The sequence below is a fragment of the Rhipicephalus microplus genome, chromosome X, assembly GCF_043290135.1.
Source record: "Rhipicephalus microplus isolate Deutch F79 chromosome X, USDA_Rmic, whole genome shotgun sequence".
Taxonomy (NCBI): domain Eukaryota; kingdom Metazoa; phylum Arthropoda; class Arachnida; order Ixodida; family Ixodidae; genus Rhipicephalus; species Rhipicephalus microplus.
Window position 1 is genome coordinate 472,276,447 of NC_134710.1, and position 20,582 is coordinate 472,297,028.

The 20,582-nt window shown below is 45.9% G+C and overlaps 1 protein-coding gene across 10 annotated transcripts in view; it reads left to right on the forward strand.

The window, feature by feature from the left end:
- Nucleotides 1–19,338, forward strand: part of Ctl2 (Choline transporter-like 2) — a 380,476-nt gene extending 361,138 nt beyond the window's left edge. For all 10 annotated transcript variants that reach the window (XM_075881408.1, XM_075881410.1, XM_075881415.1 and 7 more), the window contains one exon: nt 9,244–19,338. In XM_075881408.1, coding sequence (XP_075737523.1) covers nt 9,244–9,353 — 110 coding nt within the window. In that variant the 3' untranslated portion in view covers nt 9,354–19,338. The remainder of the gene's footprint in view (nt 1–9,243) is intronic.
- Nucleotides 19,339–20,582: the final 1,244 nt, after the last annotated feature.

A 20,582-nucleotide genomic window follows, 5' to 3' on the forward strand; every position in this document is an offset into this window, starting at 1 on the left:
GTTTCTCCCAATCTGGCTCTATGGAGCCTTCGCCCAGCGTAAACCCGAGCAACTAAACACGGGTCTGCGCTAATTGGACCTTAGCGGGGTTTAGTGCTATCCCGGCGGTCCTCACCCTCTCGAGTACATTGGCAACATGGGCCAAGTGCTCTTCGAAGGTTCGTGTATAAATCACAATGTCGTCGAGGTAGCACATGCAGTATGACCACTTTGCTTCCCCGAGGACGCGGTCCATGAGTCTTTGAAACGTCGCAGAAGCATTGCAAACACCAAAGGGCATAAGAGTAAACTCGAACAACCCTCTGTGGGACGTGAACACAGTTTTACACTGGTCACGGTTACCCATCCGGACCTGTAGGTAATCTTCAGAGGCGTGAAGCGTGGTAAAGTACCGTGCATCACCCAGGTTACCTACGATGGAGTTTATCGTGGGGAGCGGATAGGCATCCTTACGAGTCACTCCATTCAGACGGCGATAGTCGACGCAAAGGCGATGACTGCCATCTTTCTTAGGCACCAGCACAATTGGAGACGCCCAGGAGCTAGACGAGTGGCGAATAATGCCAGCCGCAAGCATGTCATCTAGCAACCCATCGATAATCTGCCTTTTGGCGAGACTGACTGGCCTGGGGTTACACGTCAAAGGAAGCGCGTCACCAGTTTCGATCACATGGTTCACTAAATCGGTGCAGCCAGGTTGATCGGTGAAGAGCTCGTCTTACTGACGTAACATTGTCGACAGACGAGCCTTCTGTGCTTCATCCAACTGAGTCGTGCAGGCGACCAAAGGATGTAGTGCCTCTTCGTGTCGTGTCGGTCGATCCACACAGGGGTTTCGAGCCGACGAGTGCGGAACGCCAGGGTACGACCCCGGAGTTGGCGCACGACATGTTTCGTGCCGTGCCTCTCGTTCCCGAAGGGGACTGTGAGAGGGCAAATGCGTTGAGCGGGGGCTTGGCCCCGAACTCTGCGCAGGGCACGTTTCCGACGCTTCTGCCGCAAAGGCGACAGTATACGCCGGCGGGCTGACGAACGGCTTGAGTTGGCAAAATGGGCCATCACGATAGCCGCCATTCGCAATGTCTACATCGATACCGGTTTTAAGGAGAAAGTCCCGACCGAGAATCACTGGAACATTGAGCCCTGGAAGATGAACAAGACAGCAGCGTCTCATTCGATCTCCCCATCGGACAATCAATCTTGCAGCGCCTGCCGAATGGGCCACGCCTTTCGCAAGGGTGAATGTGGTTCTGCTGTCCCGCAAGCGCAATGAGTGCTTCTGCAAGTGGAACAACACCTGTTCGCCGAACAGAGGCGCTAGCGCCCGTGTCGAGCAAAGCCGAAAATTCACGGCCGGCAATGGTGACCGGAATTAACAGCGCGTGCGTTTCAGCAAGAAAAGTGCTTGCCCTGCACGCAGAGGGAAGAAGCAAAGGTTGGGTCGCTCGTGCATTCACGAACGACCCGGAAGCCCGTTTCCCTGCCTCGCAGGAGGCCTGGATCCGGTGCATTCCCTTGCTATGTGCCCTTGTTCACGGCAGCGGTAACAGCGCACTCCATCACGGTCTGTATTCCCAGACGGAGCAGCCTCGAGCTGTCGTGATCGGCTCGCTACGTTATCGCAGGATACGTTTCTGCGAGCCGCACCTCCCACATTACGTTGGGTCGGAAAGCGTCCCTGTGTGGAGGTTTCAGGTGGAGCAGCGCAGGCTGCCCGCCTTGCATGCGTAAAGGGGTCAAGAGCGCGATCGCTCAACTCCCACGCACAGCCGGTTGCAGCCGCAAAGGCGGCGCCGAGAGGCTGTTGCCGTTGGAGAAGGGTCATAGTCCCTCTCCAAGCGCAGCGTGGCTCAAGGGCATCGCTGGCTGGCGGCGGCGGGCAATAGGCACACGCTGCGAGAATGTCGCCTTGGATGCGCTTTGCCTCGGCGGCCAACTCCTCCAAGTCACGGAAGCGGCCGCCGCGCAGGTACGCCGAAAAAGTCGGATGTGCCTGTCGTATCACCCGTTCAACGCGCTCCTCGTTCGACGCTCGGGGCTCAGCGATAGAAATAAGTTCATCCATCGCACTTACTTACTCCTGTAAAGACTCGTCAGGAGCTTGTGTACGGAGCTCGAGCTCTCGCCGCATCCTACTTTCGTAGTCAGCGGGTAGGGATTCGCGCAAAAAGACCGCACGAAACTCCTCGAGGGTTGCTGCACGGTAACCGGTAAGCCGATACCATCTGGCCGCCGTGTCAATCAGTGCAGCTGGAACAACACGTTCGAGCACCACTTAATCATCCAAACCCATCGCTCTCTGATATTGTGACAGAGCGTCGAGGTAATCTCGGGCGGTGAGCTGATCACCGTATTCGCCGTAGGATCGCCCCGCCGTGGTGGTCTAGTGGCTAAGGTACTCGGCTGCTGACCCGCAGGTCGCGGGTTCAAATCCCGGCTGTGGCGGCTGCATTTCCGATGGAGGCGGAAATGTCGTAGGCCCGTGTGCTCAGATTTGGGTGCACGTTAAAGATCCCCAGGTGGTCAAAATTTCCGGAGTCCTCCACTACGACGTCTCTCATAATCATATGGTGGTTTTGGGACGTTAAACCCCACAAAATCAATAAAAAAAAAAATTCGCCGTAGGTTGGCAAAGGCAACATAACAGCGGGGTGACCGCTTTTCGGACCAGCCGAAAGCGTTTGCACAGCTCCCGAGAGTGCTTGGATCATCTGCACGGCGTTCTGCAGCAAAGTCTGCGTCGTCGCACCGGCTTCGTAAGAAGCCGTTGGTGCGTTTATCGGCGCTGTCGAGCGAAGGTGAGCAGTCGCCCAGCTCGATCAATGGGGCGGTTTCAAACAGACCACCGCTTTGCGCGCCATTCCCAGAGCAAAATAGGCTCCTTGTGGGATTGGCCTGTTGTCGAACCGAAGACGCACTTGGTGCGGCTACCATGGACAATTCAGGCGCCTGCACAGCGTGCGTTCGAAGTGTCGGTTGCCTGGCTGATGGCGGGTAAAAGTCAGCGAGGGCCAAAGCCTGCGCCCCGTGATTTCCGCAGGCAACCGTCTGCGAGCGTTTGGCCGACGAACTGCCATGAATGCCGAAGGGCGCATTAGCAGTCAGCGGCGCTTGTGCGTAACGTTCGGGTAGGGCAAGAGGCCCATTCCGAAACGACGTGCCATCTCCAAAGGGAGCGGCTAGGCGCCTCGTGTCGTCACCGCAATAGGAGGTGCCGACATGGACGGGTGCCGAAGCGTTCTCGTCAATAGGGGCAATGGCCTCCTTGTGCAACGCGGCATCTGCTAACAGGGACAGCGGACAAAAGTCCTGCGAAGCAGCCTTGTTGCGACGAGCCCGAATCGCGCAGGCGAACCTACTCGCTAAGAGCAGTCAAAAGCTAGAGCTTTTGATACCGCGTTGGGCGCCAGTGTGGTGTACACGTATCCTGAAGGGGTACGGCCACCAGCATGGGTCCGGTCTTAGCGAGCCGCAGGGCACGCGTTAACCGTCACCATGGCGAGAACACGATACTGCTCAAAGTCGCAACACTTTATTGTGGCAACACTAAACGCAGTACAGCTCGTTGCAAAGGCGCTGCGGGAAAGCAAATAGGCTTATCCATGCCACGGGCACAAAAGTACTACACATTGTGCCACGAGCACGTCTCCGCGGTAAAGGTGATCCATGGAGACACCGGGACCAAGGCCCGGTTGCTCGAGCGAGGGCAAAGGCGCTCGCGTTGGCTTCAAAGGGAGACGGGTCGGCGTAGCTAGGCCACGCACTAGGACACCGTACTGCGTACGCAGTAGGCCCCGCCGTGGTGGTCTAGTGGCTAAGGTACTCGGCTGCTGACCCGCAGGGCGCGGGTTCGAATCCCGGCTGCGGCGGCTGCATTTCTGATGGAGGCGGAAATGTTGTAGGCCCGTGTACTCAGATTTGGGTGCACGTTAAAGAACCCCAGGTGGTCTAAATTTCCGGAGCCCTCCACTACGGCGTCTCTCATAATCATATAGTGGTTTTGGGACGTTAAAACCCCACATATCAATCAATGCGTACGCAGTGGGGCAACAAAAGGTGAGCGTTCGTCTCGGACGCGAGGCGCCGTCAGCGAAGTCCGACGAGCCCCGAGCGACGGGAGTCGACGAAAGGGAAAAATTGCGTGGCTCACCGTTTGCAGTCCAGGAGAGTACCTGTCTGCCCGCTCCCGACACAGCGCGCGAAAAACCTCTCGGGAGACTCCGCGTGCGGCGCCACAGTCAACATCCGCTACCGGGTGAGGGGGTTAAACGTACTTTGCTCTCCCAGCGTGGCAGACAGCAAAGGAGGGCAGACATGTCGGGGCATGAGAACGGCAGAAAAGGTGGCAAAGCCCGCGCAAAGGCAGCGGGCTAGCCTCAATTCCCACACACTTTCGACGTTTTGTTGAGTGGCAGGAAAAAGCATGCAAGGCCTCCCATCTGCCATCTGCACACCAAGAGCGAGCAAGATGCGCATGCACGACACACATGCTAGAATGTTCGGAACAGCTCTGGGCTCATTTCCAGTTGGAAAACAAAACTTCTGAATTCGAGCCAGTGTGCCTGGTGTCGCTTAGCGGTGGAGACGGGCGAAGGAGTTGTGATCAAGGGAGAGCAGAGCAGATTTGCGAGAGAAGGGCAAAGAGTTGCGATAGAGTGAAGAGAATGTGAAAAGAGAGAAACCAAAACACGCGGGAAAGAGGCAGGTCGTGTAGCTTGTTTGAAAGGTCCGCCTAACGCGTGCTTCGCGTGTAGGAAAACTTGAAAGAGGGCCTGCGCGCGCAAAGGTCAAAACACGGCAGTCAGGGCGCGCCCGCGCGCGGTGTTAAAGAATTGTTTTGTTGTGCCAGCTGTTTTGCATGGCCTCACCGACTTCGATATTTCGTGATTTGTTTCGTGCAAATTAACAGCCATTTATGTGCTTCTGCACGCAGGCGGAGGGCATGCTGATCTGACTGGGAAGTGAACGAGTACAGGTCCTAAACACGAAATGAATCGCCAATTGTCTGTCGGTAGGGTATCGTACGCACGTGCACTAGAACGATACGACAGCCCCGCCGCGGTGGTCTAGTGGCTAAGGTACTCGGCTGCTGACCCGCAGGTCGCGGGTTCATGTCCCGGCTGCGGCGGCTGCATTTCCGATGGAGGCGGAAATGTCGAGGCCCGTGTGCTCAGATTTGGGTGCACGATAAAGAACCCCAGGTGGTCAAAATTTCCGGAGCCCTTCACTACGGCGTCTCTCATAATCATATGGTGGTTTTGGGACGTTAAACCCCACAAATCAATCAGAACGATACGACAAGACAAGACACAGACGATCGAATACAGTCAGTGGTCGAAGATGTTGACAAATGGTCTGGTCACTCCAGGCCTGCAATGCCAACAACAGTACCAGCGATCAAAAACAGGGGAGATGGCCAACCGGTTTTCAAAAGATTGGTGGCAGTGTAAAAACACAGACCTCATTTGGCCATCGTGCTCAGAGTAGCGGGTTACAAAGGACGGAGGGGTGCATAACTGTTACAACGCACGACACTGACTCAACAGAACATAGGTGGCATGTCGTCCATTCTAGGTCAGCCAGAGCTTCGGCGAACCTGAGCTACCGCGCAGCGCGAGCGTCACGAGATCAGTGAGTCACCCTTATTGCTGGTGATGATGATGCCACAGTAACAAAAAGCGGTAGGGGAAAGCGGCAACTAGAGGGGTGCAGAGGCAGGGTCAGCGTTTAACAGTAAGAATCTATGGGCACCTCACCGATGCCTGGTTGGTGGTCGAAAGTGATTTCCCGGGAAGTCGGCCAAGCGCCGACTCCGTTCGCTGTAACCGATCGGCGCCGCTTGGAGACGTTTATTGTAAGTGCAATTTTGTGCGATTGAAACAATGTATGTTTATTTTCACGATCACGCGAATATTGTTCGTTTTAAGCGAAAGTTTGTTTTAAGTGCAGCCGTTATATGTGGGCTCGACTGTAAATGCGGTATTATTCGATGTGTGCAGGTTTTTGAGCCATAAACTTTTTCATATTCATAAGTTAGTCACAAAGACAAGGATAGATGTGCGTTTGCAGTTAGGTAGCCTTCTTCAGGAGTGAAGGCACAGTTATGTAGTGTCACAGTTTGCATTTAGTGAATAGGCTCAGTCATGCTGCAAAGTTTCATACATGTCAGCAACACACAACTAGAATTAATGAGTGTTGAGTGTGCACAGTAAAGGTCAGGAGCTATCGAATTGTTATGGAAAAGCATAGCGATGCCAAATGTGGTACCAACAATACAGGCTGTGCGACCTGCTTTTAAAGTGAAGAAAGAAATACAAAATGTTCAAGCTGGCCTGTGGGAACTTGCACATCCATTAAGCTACGTGCTACTGTAATTTGCACTCAATAAAAGTTGGTTGCCCGTAACAGTTTTTCTGGAGAATAATGTAACTGGTTAAAGAAATAAAATTTGTTCTTTTATATTTACTGAGAAAAAGTGGAATCGCAAAAATACCAAAAATTGGTTGCATGAAAGTCCAGTGGATGTGGCACAACTCTGCTTCAAAATTTTGTTGCTTTCTTGCTCATGAAAGCCAACTGACAAATGTAGCGATGCCTGATGCAGGATGGTACACTCACACTTTATTGTATAATTTTGTTTCATCTTGCATGAAAATGTTTTTTATACCATATTTACTTGCATAATCCTCGCACTTTTTTTGGCGGAAAACTGCTGCAAAGTTGAGGGGTGCGAGAATTATGCTGGGAAAACTTTCCGTCAAAACATACAAAGCAAAAAGAAAACTAAGTGGTCGCATATCGGGTTTCTCACGCTAGCAACTAACCGCAAGCTTTCAGAAGTACTAATTAAGACTTACCCCAACAATAAAAGCATAGGTTCTACACCAGGCGAGATTTATTTGAGACACAAAAGGCGCAAGCAAATAGTCCAGAATTAGAATACCGTACGCAAAGCTTGTGGGCGTTGCGGGTGTAGCGGTAGCGTTCCTCACTCAACAGAACCCCGCCAAAAGGTAGCGTACGACGTCAGTATTGGGCTGATGGCCATTTAACACAGAATTGTCTACAGTTGCTTTCTGACGAAATGAAGTGTACCGTCCATCCCAGTCTCAGGCACACGGAAGGTACAACGCATCTTGGTGGCTTTCAACTGCCGTCCCCAGTAGCAAACACCCGACTTGTGGACTCCAAATGGCCTACCAGCAGCCCTGTTGCCATTGTTTAGTGCACGATCAATCACTTTTAACTTGAAAGCAGCCGTGTAGCTTCCGTATCGCCCCATAATGTAACAATCTTTACCGACAGACACTACGTACAAAACGCGCCGTAATGTGCACTTGCCACTTCGGCTTAGCTTGGATTGGATTGAATCTCTGTGCATTAATAGTATGCTTTATGCAATAAAGATGGCGCCAGATGGTGCACAATATCATCATCAATGGCTGGAACGAGCAGGCAACATTATAGCGGCAATTTTCGGGGGTGCGATAATTACTCGCAGAAAAAAAGAACTTGTTGGGCGATGTTGGGGCTGCGAGAATTGTGCGAGTGCGAGGATTACCGGAGTAAATACGGTATCTGAAAATTTGTTATAAAGGTACATTTCTAAAGCTGTATCTATTACAAGATGATTCTACATTTACTTTGTTATATCTGGGTATAAAGGTACATTTCTAAAGCTGTATCTATTACAAGACAATTCTACATTTACTTTGTTATATCTGGGTCTGTTATATTGAAGTTTGAGTGTTATTTTCAGTGCATGAATACCTTAATGGTGCCAGCTGTGTCTGTGTGGTCATAATTCTTTGGAAAAAGGTGATTAAGCTGTGGAAGTGAGCAAAGCAGGTCCTACAAATGCCGTACCGTATTTATCGGCATAATTTGTGCAACTTTAATATTTAGCCTGCTTTATTAAAAAAAAATTCACCCATACTTTGCGCCACTTGCCATGCCCGAGCCAGCTCGCAGGTGTGCATACCAAGAGACTTTGGACGGTTGTGCTAGGCATGCAGCTCACTGAGCAGGTGAGCACAGTTGTGCATAAAATGGGCTGCGGGTGCGAAGTTCCTTCTTCCGAGGACTTTTCCCGAACTACGGTTCCTATAGAATACCGTACCCGGAAACCCAAACCTCTTGACAGATCATCGGAACAGCACGAGCGTTTGCTTCGCTCTACCTCTCCATCTCTTCCACCATGAAAGAGCACACCTGCGTCACGGCTTCGCGCTTTGTCGGTGGCAGGGCAACCACAGAAGATGCATGCCCGTGCCAAAATGACAAAATACAAGGCAAAATATTTGGATTGCCTGTGGCGAAAATGCGTTTTATCAAAGTTGTCTTCCACTGTTACTTTGTTACATAGAAGCCGCAAATACATGTGCCTCTATGGAGTAACGGTGGGGAATATAAAAACTTTTTTATAACGAGGAGTTCGTTATATGGAGGTTCGTTATAAGTAAGTTTAACTGTACGTTCCTCAGTTTCATGACAACCCGCATTTTACAACCAATCAGCTTAGTCCCAGCGTCTCTATATAAATAATGTATCAAAAACCTTGGTTATATGACGCAGTTTTATGCCGACCCTGCATCTTACGGTGAACTCCTGGTTTGTCGCCATCATGTGATAGCGATGACACTGTGTCCGATTCTTCGGATAGGAGGCTGTTGGTAACGCGGCTTCGGTTTCGCGCGCAGGCAATTTTCGAACTGTATTTATCGTTATTAAGATGCACATATAATTCAAGTGTTTTAAAGTTTACATAAAGATTTGCTCGCGCATCCTTTCACTTAGTAACGCTGCCATTAGCTGTCACTACTAGCAAGAATGATTTAATCTACCTTCCTTGCAGAGACGCAAGGTCGTGCCGGGGGCTTATTCAGGCAGTTTGTACCCGTTTTCTGGGCAGGGATGAGTGTCAGTGCCTATAATGTTAGTTTTTTGTTTGCACAATGTCCTGATTTAACAGCGGGTTTGTGTGGTTTCCTGAAAGTCGAATAAGCGGGGTTCTACTGTATTTACTATTTCAACCTATTTCGAGTGTGTTCGCAAAATCTCAGTCTAATTTGCGTACCCCCTGTTCGGAGCTCCAAAACTACAAAAAAAAAAGGTGCGAATTATACGAGTAAATACGATATGTATCTTTTTACGTTGTGGTGCACTTTATAATGCCTCGTTTTATGCAGCATTGGCAGCCTTCTAGGCTAGAGCAATGGATTCATGTGCAACTTTTGTGTGCAGTGGAAGATTGCGAGAGGCACGATGGATCTGAAGAGAAGCCATACTACATGTCCAAAGAGCTCATGAAGATCCTGGGAAAGCAGAACAGGCTGCAGGAGGCAGACAAGTGATTGCCCTGGCCCTTTTTTGAAATTGTGCTCCGACTTGCTCAGCTGTAAGAAGCCCATTTTGCTTAGCCTCGGCATGCACACGATCCCGACTCTGAAAATGCGCCACGAGTGCCAGGAAATCACTTCAGCTTGCGGGCAGAAAACTTGCAGTGGCCTGTGCTGGAAAGCGAAAACAAAAAACTAATTCTCTGCAGATACAAGAAAAACTACTTTCATGGCGAGTAACTGGTTGTTGTTCTTTTGTGCACAGCATTATATGTATTGGATGTTGCATAAGCAGAGGTGCTTCAGCTGTGGAGCATGCCGCTCCAATTTCTGCAACTCTCAATGTGCGATAGGTGTTGAACCGCATGCATGCGTTGTTTTGGTGCCTTTGTATTTTATTCATGCTTGGTCACTCATTTAACAAGCGCACAAGGCTGCACTGCCATTCATATTTCGTTTTTTGTAGAAGTGGAGACCATGTGCTGGAAAGGTGTCAATGCTCCGATTTCTGCAACTTTCAGCAACTTTCAATGCGCAATAGGTGTTGTGCTGCATGCGTGTGTCGTTCTGATGGCATTGTATTTCATTCGAGCTTCGGCACTCATTTAACAAGCGCACAAGGCTGCACTGCCATTCAGGCTTTGTTTTTATTGAAACCATGTGCTGGAAAGGTACTGATGCTTCTTTGCTCACCTAATTTATGTAGCCAAATGTACGTGTACTAACAAAAGCCTTGTCCCCAATTTTCTGGAATAGAACCTTTACAAATTTGGTTCCACACTCACCAAAGGAATCTCCCTTTTTCTGATGGAAGTGGTCCGTCTCGCATTCAGTGTGATGTACTCAATTCCTTCAGGTCCCGAGTCTGACGGCAAGATACCTGTGAATTTGTGTGCGCAAATTAAGACAAGGACACAGAAAAGACCGGACAGGGACAGGAACCTTGTCCGGTCTTCTCGGTGTTCTTGTCTTAATTTGCGCACACCAGTTTACTTTGAAGTATGAACCAACTCGCGCAGCTGCAAGTTTTCCTAAAGATACCTGTACCACTGTACAAAATACCCGTCCAAGTTGGTTGGTGTCATTATGTTTTGTAACCTTGGCAGTTTCAGGCGAATTGTTATTTTAATTTAAAAAATTGTTCAGAACTGAATACAGTGTTAACTTTTGTAATTCTTTATATGGTACACTGCCTTTATATATTGTGCACAATAGTTACCACATGGCTATTCAGACATCAATTTGGCAAGGGGGTGGGGGGGACGACACCTGTGGGGAAGTGTCAGTTTCAGCCAACCAATTTGTCTTGCAGCAGAAATTTGGGGTGTGTGACAGCTCTGGCATCAAAAGTATGTGTCACACGTTGAGTGACTGTCATCTTTTGCTTTGATTTGTTACTGTCAAGCCGACACCTTGAAGGTGCATGTCTAGTATTGCATCAGCATGAATTGGCCCTCGCCAGGAGTTGGTTCCATGCGGGTTTCTGGTCAACTTGATGTGAATTTTTCATTGGCACCAATGTTGCTGCAGAAAAAGGTCCATGGACCTGTTTATGTTGCTGTGTGACCTAGCACAAGGACTCTTTTTGGTGTGTGGTAATGTGGGATGCTGCCCAGTGCCATCCTCCAGCGATATGCTGAGTGAAAAATGTTTCGGTCGCATATTCATTTCCAAAATAATGTCCCAGTTTTCATGGCATCTTGTATGGCATGTCTGTGTGATTTGGCTTAGACACAGCACTGAAAATTGACATTCACTTTATTTGCAGGGAAGTTGAGTGCTAACAAGCCAGCTATTTCACTGCATCAGGTGCAAATGCAGTGAGATCGCACTAATTCGATCTCTATATTTGTATTGATGAATAATGTGCATTACACGGCTGGTTAAGGTGAAGTTTTATGCGTTTCAATAATAGAAAACTGCCAAAAACTGAAGCTTTTATGAATTGCTCTGCCCGTCAGTTATTTCACAGAAAACTTGTGCTGCTTCCAGGACCGCTTTTCAACACATGTAGATACCAGCAGCTTGTCTCCCTCAATCATTTAACCCTCTGCAAATGGAGCAAAGGCTGTCTCGTGCTTTTCTGAACCCTGCCAATACTCCGCCTCACGCCTGAATGCACGTTTGGCCCCTTTGCTTTGCTTCTGGCGCTAAGGCAGCCGTGTATGTGGCAGCTGTCCCGAGGGGATGTGGCGTTTGCTGTTTTGTCAGCAGAGATAGCCCACGCACCATATTGATTCAGAGCTCCTTTCATTATTTTTTCTTCTCCTCCCTTCTCTGTGCACCACGCTCTCTTATTGGCTGCATCTCTATCATTTCTTAACAGGAATCAAGGTTTGCGTAGATGAGGGTCCTACTCTCCTGTGCCCTCAGTGCATTTACAGTGTGGTCAGCAGTAAAATTTCTTTTGCCCTCTGTTTTTTTATTCTTTTTTGTCAACGCTGTATATAGGGTCTGAGGGGTGGAGTTTCAGGGCTCACGGCGGGGAAGGAGGCATTGCTGCCATTGTGAGGCGAGCGACTTGAGCTGAGCATGCTTTTTCTTTCCATGGGGTTCAGTGCTCTCCCAGTCAGGTTTCACTGGCTTGTTTCTGGCAACAGGAGCAACATAGCTGTCCTATAGGACAGCCATGTTGCTAGAAAAGGTTGGCAAACCCTTCTAGCCTTATAACTGACGTGGCCTTCTGTGAAACCAGTGTAGCCACAATAGAGAGAGGCACTTTTGGAAAGTAACGTGAAGGGTACCCAAGAGGCTGACAGCTCATGGCAAGCCAGAACACATCGAATGAGCGCGACAAACCACACTGAACGTATGTCAAAACAAAGAATGCTCAAGATGCTGCTAAGCATTACCAGGGATTTGGGAAATAAAAAATAACAAACACTGACCAGGTAAGAAATCTTGAATACATGTTGGTAGTCAAGTCAAGCACTTGTGACAGAGTACTCGGGAAGCCAGTGAAAACAGCTCGTGGCCAAAAGTGGAGAATGTGGCAAAAATGCAAACGTTAGCTAGTTTAGACAGTCAAGTCTGGTGGTAGGAATTGGAGGTAGGAATTCATTCACTGAGAAGAGAAAGAGAGATTGATTATGTGATGGGCATTTCACTCTCTATAGCTGGATGACTAGAGACCTTTCTTTCTACTTGCATTCGGTCTCTAAACTACATTTCACCTCAATGTCTTTATTGTTCTGTCTGGATTGTTGCACACACTCATCATTTTTCACATGGGTCTGTTCAGCAAGGTACAGCTTCACTTGCTCATCAATTTCCACAGGGCTTGAAGGCAGTGTAATTATTTACATGTGTATATTTCTCTAAATGAACCAGCTACTGCATATTGTATGGTGCACTCTCTTCTAATAACTGCAACCTTCCCTCTCCCTGTCCAAAAAAGGCCCTTTCGCACTAATCTAGAAGAGTGTGCTGAGACGGCCCATGCAGTACCTTCCAGAAACTTGGCTCGAAGCATTAGGTGCCCTATTCAAAAGGGCTCTCTCGAGTACTAACTCAATTTTACTTCAACTAATTTCCAGTTTACTTGGAATTAAGGATTGTTCCACTGTGTACAGTTAGGATAATTTGCATCAGATAAGGTAGACAACAGTTCCAGAACTTTTCAGCCAAAGCGCTGAAGCAAGCTCTAAATGTGCATTATCAGTCTCTAGCAGTATGTTGTTGCCGCACAACATGTTAAGGGGACGTACTGTGATTTGAAGGCCAGGCAGGTGACTACGAGTAACCCTACGAGGCCATGACTGCTCTTGACACTTTTGGGAGATGTGTGTTGCCAAAATTACCTTCCCGTCTACGAAGATGCATTTGTAAGCGACTCATAGTTAGAAGTCATATGGGAAAGTAACGCGTGGTTCTTGTGCATGGTGCACCATTGTTGAAAGAAGCAACGTACTTGCATTTAATTTTGCCAACTTTTCTTTTTCTAAGGCTGATAGTTTGAAGTAAAAAAGTTCCATGAGCAGAATTTTTCAATACCCAAATGGTGCCTAGTGCACTTACTTTTATAATGACAACTTCTTTGCATGGCATTGTTTTGAACTCTGTCATCTGGTCACTAGCGTAATGGTGATATGTGTGTCTGAAAACAATGAGCTTGCTTTATCAGTTGACACTCATGTTGTGAGGCATTAATGTTCTTGAACGTTCGGTGTTACGGGTATGAATGCCGGACTGGTAAGAGTGCAGGCACTTGTACCGCCTGCCCTCAACGACGGTTGCTCTTTTTACCACAGCACCACTCAGTAATCTGTGTGTCGGCCCAACAACACCATCGCGTCAACGTGATAATATATTGCAAGTATTATTGTTGTGCATGAAGTTTTGCTAGAAAGTCTTTTTTTCATTGGTGTATTGTACAGCCTAGCTTTCAACTAACACTGTGGTGTTACAAACCCTAGAGCTTTGGGAGGAATAAAGATGCTCAATAATGAAACTATACATAAGCTTTTATTGTATGTTAGGGCATTCGATTGTACAGTTGTTGACTGTCTAGGTGCCTTTTTAGTTACTGCCTTTTTTTTTTTTGTAAAAAAAGTGGGGGGAGGGGGGCTCTAGTGATTTGTCAAACTTGCTGATAACTAACTAAAGAGACTTATTTTTGATAATACAATCATAATTGAAACGTGGCTGTGCATTGCTGCACCAAATTGTGAAGCCAGTGTTGGGGCATGTGCCCCTGCTGTGCACTACATCGTTGTCGCCCAGCAGAGTAGAAGCACTCGTGGGGCATTACCTATGTGCCAACATCTTGTGCAATGTGTGGAAGTGCACGCAACTTTGCACAAAACATTCCCTCGCATATACACTACAATTATTATTAAAGATGGGCAATAATTAATATATAATGTCCCTCGATCATGACAGTATTGTCTGCCGATGCCTAAAGCCAAGGGAATTAAGGAAGAATTAAGTAATCATATCGGTGCATTTGTAATGTGCTGATGAGATTTTGTACTTTGTGTAGGAATCCGTTTGTGTTGATCACCAAGTTCAGTGTTAACAGCACACTGAAATGTGTGAAAAAGGTAACTGCTTATGACAGTGTTTGGCAAACTTGCACAAAACTTGCACCAGTGTGAGAGTGCAACTGTGGCATGATATGCTAAGTGAACCCATATACGCTACTGTAATACTCCTGCTGTGCTGTAATGATCGGTTTGCTTAAACAGAGCGCAAATGTTTGTGAAGCAGCTCTCGGCTTGCGAAGAGACTATGTGGTGTCTGACAGAGAGATGCCCGTCACTGCTGTCTTTTACCTCAATGACTGCACTTTAGAACACCACTGGGGTAAAGCAGTTTTGCTTGGAGACACCAATAGTGATCACAGTGTGTTAAGTGGCCTAAGTTGTGGGGAACAGGTGTTCGCTGAATTATTACTAGAGCATCCTTAAAAAAGAAGTTCACCTAGACTGTGTCCCTACAGTTGCTAGAAAGCTATACCTGAAGGCTTCTTTTGACTAGATGTGCTTTTGTGTAGAGCCATAACACCAGGGTAGAGATGTGGGCTTTGTCATAACAGAATGGCATGCAGCATGATGTAGAAACAAACAGACACAACAGATAACGAAGGAACACAAGCGCCAGCTTCATGTGATGAAGTTTATTTTTAGGATTGGTCATACTTTTAAACAAACAAAAGCATGTATGTATCGACATCGGTGCTTTTTAGGGAGCACAGAAAGAAAGTCAAGAATGAACTTTTTTTAGCTTTTCTCTGAAAACAAGTGCACATCACCTCGTTCTGGCACATTGTTTACATAAATTAATGGGAGCCTATGATATAATTGTAAATGGCCACCGACTAATATATAATAATATCTTCACTAAAATTGCTTACCGAAGGTATGGATGCCTTGAAGAGCGAATTCATCCAGAGCGTAATATTGGGGGTTTTCTTGTGTTTGTGGTGTTGTATTAGTTATGAAATTGCATTCGTGTTGAGGCTTTCGGCCTAAGTAGACATGTGTTAAGGCAGTGCTACAAATGAATTGTTTATTTACACAAAGTTCATTCTAGTGGTGTGCTGTAATTCTAGAATAACTTCAGCCGCTTCTGGCAAAGGAAGCTGGGTGACCTCTAGGCCCCTGCAGCTGACTATTCTGAACAGTGGGGGCTGGTACTAAAGGCGACCATTTTGTTTTTGGAGCCAGTTGAGCTGTCAGATAGAGTAGCAGCTGTCTGGCAAATGATGCTGGCGTGATGCTGCACTGTGCGGTCGGTTGGGTGCTCTAGTAGAGGCATCTCCTGGGCCAGCAAAGAAAGACCGCTAGTAGTCTCCGGGATCAAAAAATAGTTGCATTCAGGATGGGGCCGTATGACGTGGGTTCGCTGTATGTGCCCTTTGGTGCGGAAATATTCAAGCGCCTTTGAATAAAAAACGCCACAGAGCGCATCACGTCTCATTCATTGCAGAAATCCGTGCATAAGGAACACTACAGTAAAGTTGTAAAGCAATTCTAAATATTGTTACTGGTCTTTTTTGAATTACGCTCTTAAACTTCAGTACCTGATTGTTCGCGTCACATCGCAAATATTTTTTTGGCCACATTGGCAAAATGGAATTTCCTGTATTCTGCTATTTGGATTCCTCAAAGTACAATGAATAATAATTCTAATAAGTAAATGGGGGCGTTAACAACGGAAGTACTCGATTTCTGCATGTTCTTGCAGGAGAGGCCACCCCTCTACGTGTTTTGTCACAAAGAGTGGTATTTGGCAATTAAGAGATAATTAGCTAAGATATTCTCTTGTTAAGCGTGTCATAAAACATGTTAAAGTTAGTGCCGAGCCTTGCATTACTGGAAACATTGTGTTTCACAATACCTAGACAATTATTTCATTTTGTGAGTTGAAAGAAATCTTGTGCCAGTGAATTCAAAACACGACAGCAGGCACGATTTCTCATATGAGTGAAATACTAAGCTTTTGCTGAATGCTCTCTTATATAGTAAGAATAATTAAATAATCAAATATTGAGCCCACACACACAGTCAACTTGTGATAATTCAAACTCTAATAACTCAAACTTTTGGTTAATTCAAACAAAATTCAATTTTTGGTTGGCCCTCTATTCTTTGAGTGTATTTAAAAGTGTCGTAATTCAAATGTCATAATTTGGTTAATTCATACTTTTTGCAGGTTCTTGCCAGAAAATATCAGTTGCTTTCCCACTATCATTTAAAATTTTGTGTGCTTATATAATCCTACTAGTCTAAAAATGAAAAATAAGCACCTGAGGCCTTCAAGGAAAAAAGGTTTTGCAAGTAAACAAATGTTTGAAACAAAGCACACCCATGGTAAACCATGATGCATCTAAACGGCTGTAGACCCTTTCACTGTTTAAAAACACAGGCAACTGATGACATCCAGTTTAGTCCACCTATGTGCCCTATTAGCATTGGTGGGCAAGAAGAGTGTCGGAAAATAGCGTGCCGATTTTCAACACTTTTCTTGCCTTATTTGACAAAATATATTCAAATATAGGTTCTTTTGAGCTACATTAAATTCATAAGATTCCTCTGAACAATATGCACATTCTTTTTATCTGAAAAATTAATAAGAGACTCATTACTCTTGAAAAAACGTGAAAACGACCTTTCAGTTTCGACGATAGAAGCTGGTGACCAGAAGTTTTTTTGGGGCACGACGCTTGCAATCTTGAAACTGTCTATAGAGAGCTTTGTGCTGAAGACACAATCCTGTAACAATGAAAGAGTTGGCAATTCACTATTTTTTTAAAAGGTTTGATCAGCAGTAAATGGCAAATAAACTTGTTGATTTTACACCCCTGCTTTCTGTTTATTGTGTGCAATTAGAACTAAAAGACTTCAAAAATCTTAAATGTGATAAAATCAACACCTAATCGTAATGTGTGGTGTCACCCCACCCAGAGTCGTCTGTCTGAGAACTTCTGATAATTCGAACGAAATTCAGAGGACCCTCAGAGATTAAATTAACGAGCATTAACTATATATATATATGTGTGGAAAATAAGTATACGCCTCCAAAAAAACTGTTTATTGGTGACGTTTAGATCAGAGACCGATCTTCATCAGACCTGATGAAGATCGGTCTCCGATCGAAACGTCACCAATAAACAGTTTTTTTAGAGGCGTATACTTATTTTCCCTTAATTCTACGGCAACCAAAGCCAGGCTCTTTATAATCTCATATATATATATATATATATATATATATATATATATATATATATATTGCTTTAACGACATCCATGTCGTTCAAGTATTAAGACAATTGGGACCCTCTCGAGGCAAATGATCACAAAGTCGAGCTAATTGAAACTTGCTAAGGTTAAAGCTTGGGCGAGTTGGTTCAAATACATGATTAAAAACACAGCGCAAACAACGGCAGGAAGAAAGGAAGAGACAGGAAAGGAAGAGACAGGCGTTGTTTGCGCTGTGTTTTTAATCATGTAATCGAGCTAATTATTTCGAACGTTTTAAAGAGCCCTACAACACTTTTTCATGTTGTCGAATAGCTCAGCTAATAGTTTATTTAGGCAAAAATCTTTGTCTCATGTAGAGGTGATGGGCCATACAACAATGGGCTAGCGTGGGCGAAATAAGTGCAAGTCATCGCCAGCTGAGCACTGACTGTATGCGGAAATTGCGTGACTAAACAAAATGAAAAGAAGCGGGTCGATCCCAGTGCAGCGTGCGAGTCGTGATCTTGGGAACCGCGCCTCTTTATTCACGGGTTCACCATAGGTCGGCAAAAGTTATAGAGCTCACTCAGACTAGCTCATGAAAGATATCTTGCGCTTAGATGCACCAAAATTATGCTGAGATGGCCTTGCTAGGACTCACTCTCACAAAAATTGTCTCCTGCTGGGCTGACTCGAACTCAAGCTCACCAAATTATTGCTCACCTGGACTTGCGGCTCAATCTGAGTCTGAGTGAGCCAGAATGAGTCGACTCATGAGTTCGTAGCCAAGAATTACCTTGTTCCACGATAGTGTCAATGTTCTTTAACAACAATATTTTGAGTAATCTATGCTCTTCTTAGCACTTATTCTTAAGAATGATAATAGTGCACTAAAAACGAAGGCACAAAGGAGGCACGCACTTCAACACCTTCAACCCTCCCCACTTCAATACTGCAAAAACCTTTGACGTATTTGTCCCAAAGTTTAGAGAGTAAGTGACTTTTCAAGGTGTTGCTTCAGCACTGCAGTGGAGTATACCCTGAACAGTCATACCGGGTGGATCTTTCAGTTTTTTTTTTGTTTTAATGAGAAGATCAAAAGAACTTGAACTTTGTGCACCACAAATAAAAAAATATTGCATGTTTTACAAATTGGTAGGGCTGCGATATGCACTGTTATATTTAGGAATGCTGAGTGGTAAAAATTGTGATAGCAGTGCATTCTCGGGAGTGAGCACTCTAAGAAAAAATGGAGTATTCAGGGAGTAGGTCTGCTACACAACAATAACAGTGATCTAACTTGCTCGCATTTCCTTTCTTGAAAATCCAGTGCTGGCCACTTTCCTGTTAAGAATGCTATGTCATAGTGATAATGCATGCGCCATTCGCAATCTACCGGAACTGTGGGGATAGGGCGAAGAAAGTAGTCAAAATAAATTATGATTATTCTTGTGTCGCAGAAACACTCCTCAAATGCTCGATTTTTCTGTCTGTGTACTTTTGATCATTACACGGGCAGCATTGTTTGTTTTTCCAGTTTTATTGCCTGGCACCTACAAGAACAGTTAACATGTAATCTCACAGGAATTTCCTTTGGTTGTGATTGAATAACTTGTTTTGTATACTTTGGTGTCTGCCATAAGGACACAATTGGTTGTTGTAGTTGTCTCTGCAGCTTGCACAAAAAATGGCATTGACAGTTGCTGCTAAGCCTGTAAGTATTACACTGCCTTGTGCTTTTATTCCTGTCATGTTAAGCCTGAACATATGCCAAAGTGGTGTGCCTTTTTGCTGCAATAAAGGCTTTGCAGACAAGCCTATCGGTTTCATACATCTCTCTCAGTAGCAAAACAAGGTGTCCCAAGTGGTGGTTAAAGTATCCGAAACCTTCTGTAAAATACTCGACCCTCATTGCGCACAAGAACAGTGATGGAAGTGCTGCTACAATTGCTCTAAACTGCTCCGAAAAGAGAAATGCTGCCCCATGCTGCTACAACGTGTCATATTTGTTGATAACTACTCTAAACCTACTCCAAAATGGCACTGGGAAGCAGAACACAATGGACTTGGACTGTGTGATCGTTAAGAAAGCCTGCACGAAACCGAAAACAAGCTGTATATGTTATTATCCTAGTATGCAGCTTGCTTACTAACTGTACACTAGCATATTCGCAATGCCAGAAGTTCTGGCTCTATATGTGCCTGATATACCTGCATTTGAACTTGACAGGCAGATTATTTTGGTGAAATATATGTGATAAACCCCTCCCCAACCCCCTCTCTGGCGGTGCTACTGTTCGCCGTATTTTGTATAAGTGTCTAGTTCTTGTTTATTACCGTCTTATCTCCCCCTCACACAATGTTTCAAACATCGAACATTATGTGTGTGTGTGTGGCGGGGGGAGGGGGGGGGCAATTAGACAAGGAACCCCCGAGGTCTTTGTGTAAATAAATAAGCAAAAAAATTACGGCAATGGAAAAAATGCACAATAGAATGTACGCAAAATAATGTTATATGTGAAGAAAATTCGAAATACATGGAGACTTAGTGTTGTATCGCCGCCTGATGCATCGTCCAATGAAGACAATGGGTGTGTTAGCCCCAGAGCGCTTTAACAAGCGTCACGCCAGGCCGAAAATGACGAGGGGACGCTTTATTCAGAGTGGGCGTCGGCGCATAGCAATGGTTACACAATATAGCCCTTGTCTGGTGCTATGTGACACATCTTGCGAAACCGAAACTGATCGGAGGTTCATGACTCGGAGATTAGTATTTTTGAATTTAACACATGAAATCCCGACACCACATGATCTCTCCCTAGAAAGGAAAGCAGACGTAAACTCTTGCGTACTTGTACAAGAGGACGGGGATGAATTATATACAGAACTAGCACCTCAGTATGCAATGACAGTTGTTTCGGACATTATACACCGGCAAGGCAAAGCACTGAAACTTTGACATATAGTAGTAACATGCATATGATGGACTAGTACAATTACAATAAATACTTTGTGCACATGTAAATTTGACATAACCATTGAAAATATCTTGCAGAAAATTG